The sequence below is a fragment of the Echinops telfairi genome, unplaced genomic scaffold (assembly GCF_000313985.2).
Source record: "Echinops telfairi isolate 266 unplaced genomic scaffold, ASM31398v2 ScPeMD7_443;HRSCAF=831, whole genome shotgun sequence".
In the NCBI taxonomy this organism is placed as follows: Eukaryota; Metazoa; Chordata; class Mammalia; order Afrosoricida; family Tenrecidae; genus Echinops; species Echinops telfairi.
In genome coordinates, this window is record NW_022104341.1 from 81873255 (window position 1) to 81886803 (window position 13549).

At 54.4% G+C, this 13549-nt stretch overlaps 1 protein-coding gene across 1 annotated transcript in view; it reads right to left on the minus strand.

Moving 5' to 3' along the window:
* The window catches only part of FAAH (fatty acid amide hydrolase), a 23772-nt gene that overhangs the window by 2715 nt on the left and 7508 nt on the right, over positions 1–13549 (minus strand). The window contains exons 2-11 of the mRNA XM_013003856.2: positions 7607–7749; positions 5468–5605; positions 5103–5236; positions 4816–5022; positions 4526–4566; positions 4208–4332; positions 2612–2737; positions 2044–2141; positions 781–880; positions 436–476 (exon numbers count right to left, since the gene is read on the minus strand). Of these exons, the coding sequence (XP_012859310.1) occupies positions 436–476; positions 781–880; positions 2044–2141; positions 2612–2737; positions 4208–4332; positions 4526–4566; positions 4816–5022; positions 5103–5236; positions 5468–5605; positions 7607–7749 (1153 nt within the window). The remainder of the gene's footprint in view (positions 1–435; positions 477–780; positions 881–2043; positions 2142–2611; positions 2738–4207; positions 4333–4525; positions 4567–4815; positions 5023–5102; positions 5237–5467; positions 5606–7606; positions 7750–13549) is intronic.

The window sequence follows — 13549 nt, forward strand, 5'->3', positions numbered from 1 at the left end:
CCGTAAGGTGAGGTAAGAGCTGTCTGGGGTCCTCGGGGTCAGAGAAGGAGTATCCCTGAGAGAAATCAGGGCTTGGAACTGGGCTGGGCCCGGCTGTTTCCCAGCTCATGCTGCGAAGCTGAGCTCAGACTGTGAAGATCATCTTGGCTCGGGTTTCCAAGTATCCGCCAGCTCAGCTCCTCCTTGACCCTTCTTCCCCTCCCCATGCCCTGCTCTCCAGAGTTCACCCTCCCATGCCCTCAGCTCCCCCGACCCTGGCTCTCCAGCCAGACCTGGGCCCTGCAGACTGTTCCTGCTAAGACAGGGCCCATCTGAAGGCCAAAGAGGTGAGCACCCTGCCAGAGGTCGCTTCTTCCAGCCTCAGAATCGATTCCATCTCCCAGGCTTTTCCTGGACCCACGTCAAGGAAAGACAGGGCACAGGAAGCACTCTTACCGAGACCTCATGCTGCTGAGAAAAGCTGCCAACCTGGGGAGCTACAGAAGGGAAGAGAGAGGCAATGATTCTCTGTGAGTCAGGCTTGGACAACAAGCTCTTCAGGCTAGGCCATCCATGACTTCTCCCACTGTCTCTCTCCCCCAGGTTCCAAGCAAGTACCCACTTCTGTATGCAGACTGGCTGAAGTTTGCAGAAGAGAGGGAGGGAGAGAGGAGTAGGGGGAGCGGGGAGGGAAGGCTAGAGCCACTAGGAAGCTGAGGGGAGTGGGTCAGAGCCAGTGGCCATGGGGTATCCTGGCCTAGAAGGTTCCCAGAGGCTCCCTCCCACTGCTTGTGTCCTCACCAGTGGCTTCAGCAGGAAAACCAGCAGTCCTTTAAGCCAATTGGGCAGCCTCAGAACTAAGGTCAGGTCCCCCAAGCAGGGGTCCACAAAATCAGCTTTGCTGGAGACAAAGAGCCCAGTTCAGGGCACTCCTACACCACACAGCCCTCCTGACTGAGTCCCACCCCACTCTCCCCCAAGTGCCCCTGTCCTCCTCCCTCCTCCCCAGTCTCCACCAACCCCTGCTCCTCCTCCACCTGTCATGGGCCTCCTGCCAAATATGGGGTCTGTTTCTGTTGGTCATTGGGTGCCTGCGCGCCACCCCACATCTACTGAAGCATGCCGGAAGTAGGACTCTGGGTCTCCCTCCTAAAGGGAGGGGGAATCAAGCTCAGAGCAGTAAGGACTGAGGATGGCCATCCCACCACTCAGGCCTTGATACTCGGACAGTCCCTTCTTGATGGTGACACTGGCCGGGAGGCACAACTAGGATGGTCTTGTCTCAGGCTGAAGGTCTCAGGGAATAATTCTGGGAATACTTCACTCTCAGGGCCAGAAGCAGCGGGGAAGCTGTCACCACTGAAGCGTGGGCCACCCTTGGCTGCTTGCTGGGAGGGGGAGGGAGGGAGGGACCAGCAGGGCCCCAGACTGAGCAGGGCTCGAGGCCAAGCTGCCCCACAGGAGAGGACATGGGTTAGGGTTGATGGTCTGAGGGGGTGCTAGGCCTGCTGGCCCAGGGCTGGCCCCAGGAGCCAGCTTCATAGGCCTGTGCCCTCAGCCCCTGCCAACCCTGTAAGGAGCTGTGAAAACAGCCGGGAGGATGGAGCTTCTCTAAACACAGGGAGGACTGCAAAGTCCAGTAGGTGGGTGTGTCCAACCCCACCCCACCCCCTTACAGTAAGGGTCCGGCCACAAGGGCACAAAGGAGAGCCTTGTCTTAACTCAGGGAGTGCCTGGGAACACAGGACTCACTCACCCCCTGCCTGGGCCTGCCTCCCTTTATCTCTCCATCTTTCCCAGCCACTCAACTTTCCTGGTCACCTTCACTCACTCTTACAGCAAGCCTGGCTCCGCACAGTCCCCAGACTGGCACTTTCCTGAAGGCTCCTGGGCAAGATGTCCTCCAGCTCAACCTAAACAGGTTCTGAGGCCGCGAGGTCCCTGCCCAGAGCCCACCTAGTCTTCCTGTAGCCTGGTCTACTCCCACCCCTCAGGACAGACATGTCCCTCTGCTGCTCCTCTCCAAACCCCTCCTCGCGAGCCCCGAGGCCCAGCGCCACTCACAAGTTCTGCAGGAACTGGTGACCGCCATCACTGAACAGTCCGCCTATGGTCAGCCTCTCCACGGCACGGGGAATGTCGCTCGGCAGGAAGGGAACCAGCTACAGCGATGGAGGGAGAGAAGCATTGAGAATTGGCAGCAGGTAGCCCCATGGGCCCCATGCAGCCCACGTGACCCTGAGGATGGATTGGATCAACTCGACCCACAAGGGAATCCTCCATGAAACCAAAACGGTGGTTTGCTGGCCCAAGAGCTCCCTCCAAAGCACACATCGCCAGGGGTGGCTGCAGCCATACATAAAGTTGCTGCAGGTGAATAACCTAAACGCCCATCTTAGGCCAGTGATCTCTAGACAGCTGTGCGCCAACGCATGTGGCCCACGTGGCCCTCCAAACGCAGCACGTGAACATCTGCCAATGTTACTTTCCAGCTCGTCTTCAATCACTCTGCCCAGGACTCCTGGCCAGCCCCACCGTCTACTTGGCCCAAGAGGGGCTGAGTTGCCATCCCCAACCACAAAACAACTAGGAGGGGACAATGCCAGGACTTCTTGGCTCCCATAGTCCATACTGTGTGGCCAGCTGCCTCAAGGTGCTCTTTGGTCTCCAGCACTGCGCGCTTCATGGCCGGGGTGGGCATGGTATAGTTGTCAGTCTCATAGTACCCTATGCGCAGGGGCCGAGAGCTCCTGTAGATCTGCGGGCAAAACAAAGCACTCAGCGTGTGTGGGGGGTGGGGGTGGGGGTGAGGCAAGGCGGGAAGGCGGGAAGGCGGGAAGTCCCAGGCAGAGCCCCTAGAGATTAGAGACATGCCCCCCCAACTCTAGGCTGAGAGCTCTGGTGCTGCTGGCCCTGAAAATGCTGATCCCCAACTCGGCCATACCTCTGCGGATGACCCTTCCACCAAGGGCTTTGACAACGATTAAACGAGTGGACAGACCAAAGAGCAAGGCTTCCCACGGGTCATATGGGTTAACTAAGGCTGGGAGACCCAAGGGCTGGAACCTGCCCAAGGCAACTCAAGGCAGAGTGACAAAACTGAGTCTGTAACCCAGGTATCAGGGCTCCTGAGCTGAGGTTCTTTTCTTCCTGTTTTGAGAACCTGAGTCGTAGTTTCAATGATAAGCTATCCAGGACTCCAAGGCAGGGACTGGCTCTCCTCCCTCTCAGGAAGGGGTTCATGGCTACAACCTCTCACTCTGCTAGGGATGGGGACCTTACCCACCCAGCCCACATGTGCTCTCCTGTCCCTTGAAGGCCCCTTCTCCCATCCTGGGACTGTCCGCCTTTCTGAGGCAACCTCAGGGGAGGACCGAAGAGCGAAATGCAAGGCCGCCAGGAAACAGCACCATCACGCTCTCCTAACCCCAGCGTCACTACTCCTGGACACGTAACTCTCTGCTCATTCCCCAGCTCTGCAACTGAAAGCATCCACCGACAGTTGGCTGCCAAGACTCTTTGAGCCCCTCCCCTCAAAGTCCTTTCCTGTGTCCGCTGACCCTAAACAAGCATGTAGGATGCTTACGCACTCCTTAAACCAGGACCCACCTTAAACCAGGCCTCAGAATCTCCATGAACACCCCACCTTTGGCCTCCTCCTCAGAGAGCGACTCCGGCTCTCGGACCAGGGTCTCTCTCACCTGTGCATCGGATACACTCAGCTCTGCTGGGTCGTAGGTGGTTCCGGTGATATTTGGGGGCACCAGCATGCGGTACCGCCCACAGAGACCCAACTGCTCTGGGAGGGAGAAAGCTCCACTCTCAACTAACTGCCCTTCAGCCACACCATCTACGAGCATGCCAAGCGTCGGACTGCACGCTCAGGTGTGAGTGGGATTCGTGGGGAAAGGGGGTGTGTTGACTGAAGGTCAAGCACAGCCAAGCTACAGGCGATCTCCTTCCCGGAGCTCTCCAACTGGGCCGCGGTCCGGAACCGGCTCCGTTTCACAGTGACTGCTGCAGCAGAGGCTGAGGTCGCAGGGGGACAAACTACAGTCTGAAAGGCTGAAGGTTTCCAAATACAGGCGAGGGACTCCCTCTGATGGCCACGCACAGAGCCGAGGCAGAACCTGGCTTCAGACCCGGGGGGTAGGGTGGGGGGGGTGGCCTCTGGAACACCTACCATCACAGCAATCACCCGGGTGCCAACCCGCCCACCTCGGCTCACCTCCTCCCTGAAGGGCACCGGAGGCACGGTGGGGTCCAAACGGAACAAGTCCTCACTCAGCAGGGCCCGCAGACAAAGTGCCAGGCTCTCCACATCCCGGGCCAAGGGGCCAACAGAGAGTTGTACTGCAGGGCGGGGCGAGGAAGGAACAGGATCACTTGGCCCCAAAGGGCTCTAAGACTAGGTCCAAGCAAGGACATGAGCAGAGACAAGGAGACTCCCCTCCCCGACCCCCGACCCAGAAAAGCAAGCACAGAAGTGGACCTGGCAGACCCCACCCACCCTTTGCCAGGGCACAGAGGGAACTGCAGAGCTCACCTGCCACCTGTCCATCCACACAGCCCTTCAGGCCTTTTTTGCTGGATAAGAGACACAAGACTGGGAAAAGGAAACAGCCCCTATCTCTGCTCGTATCCAGCCCACCCCACCACCACTTGCACAAACATACCCGTCAAACCGCAGGCCCAGTGGTACTCCGACACTCCCTCCCAACAAAACCCTGCCCGCCAACCCTGCTCTCTGCTCAAAGCCCAGAGAGACTGGAAGGTAAGCCAGGGCCACACAGTTAGCTCTCCCTGCCCATGTTCCTCCCACCACCTCCAGCATACCTGAGGCGGTTCCCCGTGGGCTTGAGGCCACAGATGCCGCAGAAGGCGGAAGGGAAGCGGATGCTGCCACCAATGTCAGTGCCTAAGCCCAGGAGGGAGCCCCCAGCCGCAATGAGGGCCCCCTCGCCCCCTGAGGAACCCCCTGGGCTCTTGGAGCACTTCCATGGGTTGGTGGTCTGGCCAAAGAGAGGATTGCTGCAGTCGAAGCTGGATGGGACAAAAATGGTCAGCCCCACGCCCTGCTGGCACTGGCGCCCCTGCCCTGTCCCGCACCCCTGAAACCCAACCTGAACATGGACTGGGGGACATTGGTGTGCACGAAGGGCAAAGCACCCTGCAGCTTCAGCACCTGGACCACCACACTGTCAGAGTCCGCGGGCAGCCCCTGGTTCATGCTCAAGCCTAGGGTGGAGTCCTGGCCCTGCAGGAGGGAGAGACACCACCAGAGGCATGGCCAGTGAGTCCAGCCACTCAGCAGCCCAGGCCCACCCAACCTCCACCACCAGGGTCACAGCGAGGGAGATCCACGCACCCTGACCAAGGCCTTTCTGCGGGCCCTCTTTGAGATCCCAGGGTGAGCCAAGAGCTGTCAGACTGGGATGAGCAGGGAAGCGGGGCCTGATGCTGAGGCTCTCCAGGCAGCAGGGCGTACCTTGTAGTTGAAACACTCCTTGAGGCTCACGGGGACGCCATAGAGCAGGCCCCGCTTGGGGCCTGCCGAAGCCAGTTGAGTCTCGCAGTCAGCCAAGTAGGAGGTCACACAGTTGGTCTGTTTGTTGACTTCCCAGGCCTGGGGCGTGTGAACATAGAGGATGATCTGGGGCCCAGTACCACGGAACCAGACGCCTGGACCCAGCCTGACCTGTTGTCTCTGGCCTTCAACTCGAAGACAAGGAGAGGGAATATGGCTGGGACACTCACGGAAGCAAGTTTCTGGCCTCAGATGTCACCCCCCCCACCACCGCAAGGGATGGACTGTGAGAAGGAAGGCCCTTGGCCATAGCCACTCCTCCAAGGAGCATCTCTGTCCTTGGGAGACAGGCAGGATCCACCTAAGACCAGACTCTCTTCACGGGTCGCACTGGGAGTCAGCACAGAGCAGGCACGCAGCCCAGATTCCAAACTCCCAGAGCCCAACACTCTCTCCTGGACCCATACCTGCCCCAGCTAAGCCTTCTCTCTTCCGGGAAGTCTGCGGTCTGAACACCAAACCTGGCGGGGCTGATGGCCAACTCAAAATGAGTTTCTGACCCATGACCGAGAAGAACTGCTCCCGAGGGCTTCCAGGTCTATAAATCTTTAAGGACACTGGCTAGAGGGTTTCTTCCGCGGAGCAGCTAGGGGTGTTCCAGCCTTCTTATTAGCAGTCCAACGCTTAACCCACTACTCCCCCAGGGCACCTTGGGAAGAGTGCCCCCAAACCAAACCAAACTCAATCCCACTGAGTCAATGACGACTCGTGCCAACCCCACAGGGCAGGACAGAACTATCCCTGTGAGTTGCTGAGGCTGTAACTCTTCTCAGGAGTAGCAAGCCGACCTTGTGGTTAGGAGCCACTGCACCACCAGGGTGCCTATAAAGAAGGGTGCCGCTCTCTCTGTAAGCACTACTGTTCACGCCTATAGAACACCAGAGGGAAATGGTTGTGGGTCCAGCCATTACACTCTGGCACGTGGGCAAATGATCCTTAATCGGTCCCCGGGCAGGAAGAGAGGGGGCCAAACTATAACCAGATGAACACAAACCAGCAAGAAGCAACATCATCTCCCGTGACTGTCTTTCCCTTCGGTGTCACCCAGGCCAGGGGTTCCCGTCCTTCCTCTACACGGTCAGTCAGCCCCTCCTGCCCGCCCTCTCACCTGCGGTCACTTCCACCACTTGCCTGCGCCCTGACACAATCATACCCCAGGTTCACACTCACATGCAACCTAAACTTAATGATCACACTCTCTTTCAAGAAATCATATAAAGTTCACACAAAACACCATTCACTCGTTCGTTTCATTTCAATTTACTCCTTTCCTTCATTTCACACCTATTTCTGGAGCACTGAACATGTGAAAGGCACTGTGTTCAGCACAAAGGGAACCAGCTCTGTCCACAGAGCAGCCGCGGTGGATTCGGGAAAGAGGTGGACTGTTACTATGATATTGTGCTGTCAGAAAGCCGAAGACACCCTGACTCAGGCTGGGAGGGGCTGTCAGGGAAGGCTTCCTGGAAGAGGTGACTCCTGCCCTACAGACTCAGCCAGGAACCGGCTTCACTGAGTGGAGCAAAGAAGAGGGGCATGGGGAGGGAGCCACCAGCAGCAGATCTGCCCTGTCCCAGCTCCCTGAGGGGACAGTCAGGGCAGCAGTCAGGTGGCTGCCAGGTTCTCACGGAGGGGGCATCTGCCCTGAGCCTGAGGCTTTCCTGGCAGAGAGAGGCAGGTGGTAGGGACCAAATGGCTGGAGGAGAATGGAACAAGGGGACAGACTAGAGAGGGATTTAGAAAGCACACAATTGGGAGTTGGTGACTGATACAGCAAGGACCAGAGGGAGAGGGATGTCTGGGCCAAAAGCCAGGTTTCTGGCTAAGACAACATGTTCTGTGTCACACAGTCAGTCTCTCTCTCTTTCACACACAAACACACACACAGACACACACACAGACGGCAGTCAGATAGTTCCCACCATGGTCCTCTGTGGACCAGACTCCAGGCCGGGTTTTCCCTGTGACCCAGGCAGTGAACCCACAGAAAGGATGGGGGGGTAGAGCCTCTGTAGGTGGCCAGGCCACTGCCAGCCTTACCTTTCCCACATAGGTAAAAAGTGCTGCTTCCGGAGACAGCTCCCCACTGCGTAACTTCTGCACCAGCTGTGTCAGCGGCAGGGCCAGCAGCGCTTCTGAGTCCAAGTCAGGGTTCTGGGGGAATATATTTAGCTCGGCTCCGACTCCACGCAGACCCAAAGTGATCAAGCAGACATTTGCGGCCACATGTGTTTACAGGTGCACAAGCAGGTGTTCACTGATACATACATGCCAACCCGTAACCAGACACAGCCACTCACAGCTCTGACACCTGAGCATGGCCAGCCAAGCTTTGCCCCAAACAGTACAGCGAGATCTCCTCTGGAAGTCTGATGCTTCGATTCAACTCCAGGGGAGGGGAAGGGGTTCATAAGAAGACTCCACCCCTGGGTGGTTGGAGCTGTTGCTAGAATTTTGAAAGGAATAGGGCATTGGGTAGTCAATTCTTTTATTTTCTTTACTCTGCGGGTCAGGGTTAAGGACTGTCATGGAATGAATCGTCCACCCCCCAAAATGCACATCAGGTTGACTGGGCCAGGATTCTCAGTGGTTTGGCAGTTACATAATGACGTCATTTGGCAGTGATACAATAATGTAATAATCCTATGTGAAGTTATCTGAAATGATCAGTTGAAAGGGAATTAAGGTGAGACTCTGATCTGATCTAAGGTGAGTTTACCGGGGTGTGGCCTATGGCTATTGTTAGGTGTCATTCAGTGAGTTCCAACTCAGATTCTAGGGACAATAGGATGTAACATCACTCAGTCCTGTGTCAATTCTCACAATCATTATCGCCAGGTTTGAGCCCATTGTCACAGCCACTGTGTCAATCCATCTCCATGAGGGTCTTCCTCTTTTTAACTGACCCACTACTTTACCAAGCATAACGTCCTTCAGGGACTGGTCCCTCCCGATAAAATGGTCAAAGTTATTATCCTTTGGACCCAGGGTCCCTGATGCAAAGACACATGGAGAGCTCCAAGGGACCGCACACCAACAAATGTTGACAAGGGCGCTGGGCATTCCTCCTTAGCTGGCAAAGAGAGAACACTTTTCCTTACCGCTAGCTGGCACCTGAATTTGGACTTCTAGCCTTCTAAACTGTGACTGAATAAATAACTAAGGCCGATGCCTACTGGGTACCAAGTACCACATTAGATGTGGGACTACAACAGTGATCAAAAAGGCATGTCGACACTTTGGGGGCAGTTACACCAGATGCAGGGTTACAAGTAAGAATTTTAAACAGTAAGAAGTATATTAAAGAAAACAAAACAGGAAGTGGTGATGAGATGCACACGGGTACAGGGAGAGCTTGCTACAGGAGGAGACTTTGAGCACACTGTTAGGCAGAAACTGGAACTGGTGGGGAGGGCCAGTGGGGCTGTACTCTGAGGACAGTGTGCAACGTGCCCAGCAACTCCTGATGGCCTTTAGAGCCCTGATGCAGATGGATGGCAGCTCCAGATAAGCATGGTTACATCCTTACAGTGTCACTGTGTTACTAACTGCCCATCTTGGAAACCAGCGAAAGCAGCAAAGGAAAATACCTCAATTGCCTCTACCTCAGACCAGTACTATAAAACCCTTTCCCTCAGTCCCCAGGCAGCACCACTTCCCAGGCCCCCAATGGGATCTGTGAACCTCACCCTGGAGCTCTGAAATAAACCTTTAAAACTATTTTGTCTTTGCCCTTTTTCTTTCTCTCTGTTGCCAAATTACCTTACACACACCTGACTGACCGCGCCTACTCAGGTCGATCACAGCTGGAGGGAGAGTTTTGTCACCCTCACCTTCCTCTGCTCTTCCCACGGTCACCAGTGACCTCCTTGCTGCCAAAGCCAACAGGTACTTGACTTTCTCAGATGAAGTCAAAGGTACTGGGAGCACACGCTGGCCCGCTTCAATTTCCTCCTGCTGCTGCTACACTCTCCTGGTCTCCCTCCTGCCTGTGTGGCTTCTTCTGTCGTCAGCTTATTTAGTCCAACATGCTCTGAGGGCCTACTGTGTGCTAAGCTCCCTATTAAGGGCTGTGAAGTTAGGTGCAACCAAGACAAAGTCTCTGCTTTTAAGGAAATCAACGGGTTAGCAAATAAGGATAGGTCGTGATGGTTTGTGCCGGGTCCCAGCCACGCAGCGAGGTCCCCCAGCCTCTCAGAAAGATGGGTGACCTGCTGGACTTCGCAGTTCCTGCCTCCAGCATTCCGAGAAGCTTATCTCTCCTGGCAGGGTCCGCAGCCCCTTCCCCCTGCCTCAAGGCCTTCCAGCTGCAGCACTAAAAGCCCCCTTGCCCTGATCAGGACATCCGGCCTTGGCTCGGACCCTGTATAAGTCCTACTGCCTCACTACCAGGTGTGATTTCCCTGACCTAATTCAAGATGCTCCTGTCCCTTTCTCTGTTCTTCCCCCCTTCCCGGGAGTTCTTTCCCTCAATAAAATCTTTCTCAACTTCACATTCCTGGCTAAATTCCATCTCCATTCTGCGCCTCCGTTTTTCACTTCTCCGCGTTAGTTCTGATGGGAGTAACAGAACTAGCTTAGAATGCAGAGGCGACGTTTCAGCTGCCATCTGAAGGAAGCAGACTAGAGGAGAGCCTTCCCAGTGCAGGGACCAGCTGCTCCCGCTCCCTCAGAGGAGCCCTGGCCCTCCCCACTCTCCACCTTCCCAAGTCCTCCATCCTCCATCCTCCATCCTCCATCCAGCCCCAGCAAGTCTATTCCTGTCCCTGTCCTTCCGCTCACCTCTCCTTGTCTCTCCCCCAAGCTCTCATCTCCCAGTCTGCCAACCAGCTCTTTGCCTTCCTCCTTTCCCCTCCCTCAAGGGCTGAACCCAGAAAACAGAGGACTCCTCCCACCCACAGCCAGTCACCAAGTCCTCCACGTTTCTCTAGCCAAAGGCCACCTCTCATCCCCTTCACCAAGACCCTCAAGGGGGATTAGCCTTCCTCTCCTGGGTCACACAGGGGCCACCTAACTGGCAGCCCTGTCCCAAGCCTTGCCCCTCTGATTCCCGCTAGGGCCAGATAGTGCAAAGTTCAATTAGGTCTTGCCTCTCCCCTTAAAGCCACCCTCACCCTACAAGCGGCTCCGGGAGGCCCTGCCACCAGACTCCTCTGCGTCCCCAGCGCTCACCCGTATCCACCTCACTCCCCAAGCCACCCTTTCCCCCACACGCCCACCACACAGGCTGGTACCCCTCCACAGCCCCATGTCAGGAACACTCTGTCCTTTGCCAGAATTTAAAAACTGACAGATGAGGTTGTTGTTGGTTTGGTGTTTTGGTTGGGTTTTTTTGTTTTGTTTTTTATGAAACAGAGCTAGAAAAAAAGCAACAACAACAAAAAAAATGGAGCCATGTGTATTCCCTCCCTCCTACAGCAGCTAATCCCTGTTGGCATTGTTTTTCTGTAAGGTTTACAGAACAAAAGGCAAGCACCTTCCTGCCCAGCTCCCACTTTGGAAAGGCGGGCACCACTGTTAGCAGTTTCTAGTGAAGCTGGGGAGCAGCGTGTTTATGAAAACATCCCCACCAAGGTCTACACCTTGCCTTTGTCGTCTCTCAATGAAAATGATAAAATTGCTTTTTATCTCTCACTCTATGTGTGTGTCCACTGTCAAACAAACAAACAAAAAGAAGTCTAAAACTATAAGGAAAAATGCAAACATTGCCAGAGTCCCCACCACCCTGGAAAACTTACCAGCCTGTCTGGTCACCATCTTTTCCCACCTCCTCGCAAAGTGCCCACAAAGTCCCGTACTCGTCAGCTAGCTCTCCACAAGCTCCTCTCCCTCCTCTGCCCACGTTTCCATGGCCTCCTACGTTCTTCTAGACTGGCAGTTGATGGCACAGATGCTAACAGCTATTTTTAACTAGTTAGCATTGTGGCAGTTACATAATCTCCTGTCAACTTGAGCAAAGGGGCGGAGTCTAGCGCTGTCAATCAGGTCACAGCCAATGGTGCCTCTGTGTGGGCATGGCCTTCTCCTAAGGATTCTGGGAACTCCTGTCTTCCTCCCTGGAGGTGGGACACACACTCTCTCCCTTCAAGACATTCCTGTTGACAAGCCACATGGAGACACATTGTCACACATCACTTCTCACCTAGAGGAACAGTGAGGGCATCCTGGGTATATAACTCTTCAAGAGAGAAATGCTAAGCCTATCATTTTCCCATTGTGTCCCCTCTGTTTCTTTTTCTCCTTCAATGTGGGAAACTGAGGACTGGGAGGAGAATGTATGCAGGCAAATCCTCTACACTCATAATAAAGAGTCTGGAAGGCCAAGGCTCTAGTGGAGGAAGGCCTTCACATTGGTGAGTTGGAGATGGATCCCAGTTACATTCTCTGGACTAAAAATCATCCCCACAAACTACCCCCATAAGAGTGTTACTGCTAAGAGGCAGCCCTGGTCCTAGGATTGCCAAGCCTAGCAGAAAGTCACCGAGTAATAGGAACAAAGAGAGTGCCGACAAAGGCTACAGTCACATCCTGACCTCCCTGGAAAGCTGCTCTCTTCCAGGCCTCGCCTTTTGTTGGCAGATCAAAGCCAAAACACATCTCCACTTTTTCTCCTCAGTCATTGAAAGCCAAAAGGTAACTTCACAACTCCCTTCCTGAGACAGCCAAGCTTCTGTGTGCCCAGGGCAGGCTGCCCTGCCCAAAGATCTGTCAACAGCATTTTTTTTTAATTTTTATTTTTGCATTTCTGAGCCCAAACTTCAGTTGTAGAAGATCCCTGTTTTGTTTTGCTTTTAAATAATGACAGGTGCTTTCAGGAGAGAAGATGTGTGAGTGCTATTGCTTGGAGTTACAACACCACACCTACGCCAGTTAGGTGAATTCTGGAGACAAAGAAGAAACAGGAAAACCCCTGTGGGCTGAAGCTGTAGGCGGATTCCTGTACCTGTTCCCCATCCGCCACCCGCTCTTGAAGTTGGCAGTCAGCGGGCTCCACTTCTGGGAATATAAGTTTGAACCCAGAACTAGAGCCTTGGGTGCAGCTTGAGAAATGCCCCTCTGGAGCGCAGTGAGACAAGAAAGCTCCGGTACAAGAAAAACTTGTACTGGAATAGGAGAGATGGCCAACATAAATGGACATCAAGGCCCTCTCTAAAAACTGACTGATGGACCGATGACAGCATCAAGCCAGCTTGATGAGTTAAGGCTGGAACCAGATAAGAGTTTGTCTCATTCAATAAACAAGTGTGGTATAAAGTAAACTCATACACTTATTTCCAGCCAAATCCTCTCTGCAATCAAAGCCTGGCATCCAAGGCCCTGGTCTCCCTTCCTTATCTCTTTTCCTCATTCTGCCTCACCCAGTGGAGTGAGCCTGGGATAGGAAGAGACATTTATCTGGTCACCAAGGTTCTAGGTCCAGTTCTGCTCTAAAAAATCATGTGCTATAGCTGAGCAGGTACAAAATGCAATCTTCTGTGGCTCCCATCCTCCTCCCACCCAGGGACACCCTCCTGCTCCTGCTGTCCCCACCACCTGACGTGCCTCATCATCTGACAGCTGAACCAAATCTTACCAAAACATAAACTTAGTCTTCTCTCTTCGATACATACAAGCATCTCCTCCACCCCTGACACAAAGAAACAAACTCACTGCCATCGAGTCAATTCTGACTCATACGACCTTATAGGACAGGGTAGAACTGCCCCTGTGGGTTTCTGAGATCACAAGTCTTTACTACCAGCCTTTCTCCCACTGAGCAGCTAGTGGTTTCAAACTGCTGGTTTTGTGTGGGAAACTGATGGTAGGGAAGAGAGTGTATGTGGATAAACTCTCTACACTCATAATTATGGAGCCTGGAAGGCCAAGATTCTGGTGGAGGGACGCCTTCACCTTTGTGAGTTGGAGAAGAATCTCAGTCACATTCTCCTAGTTGAAAATCATCCCTACAATGTCCTCCCAAGTCCCAAGACTATATAAGCCTAT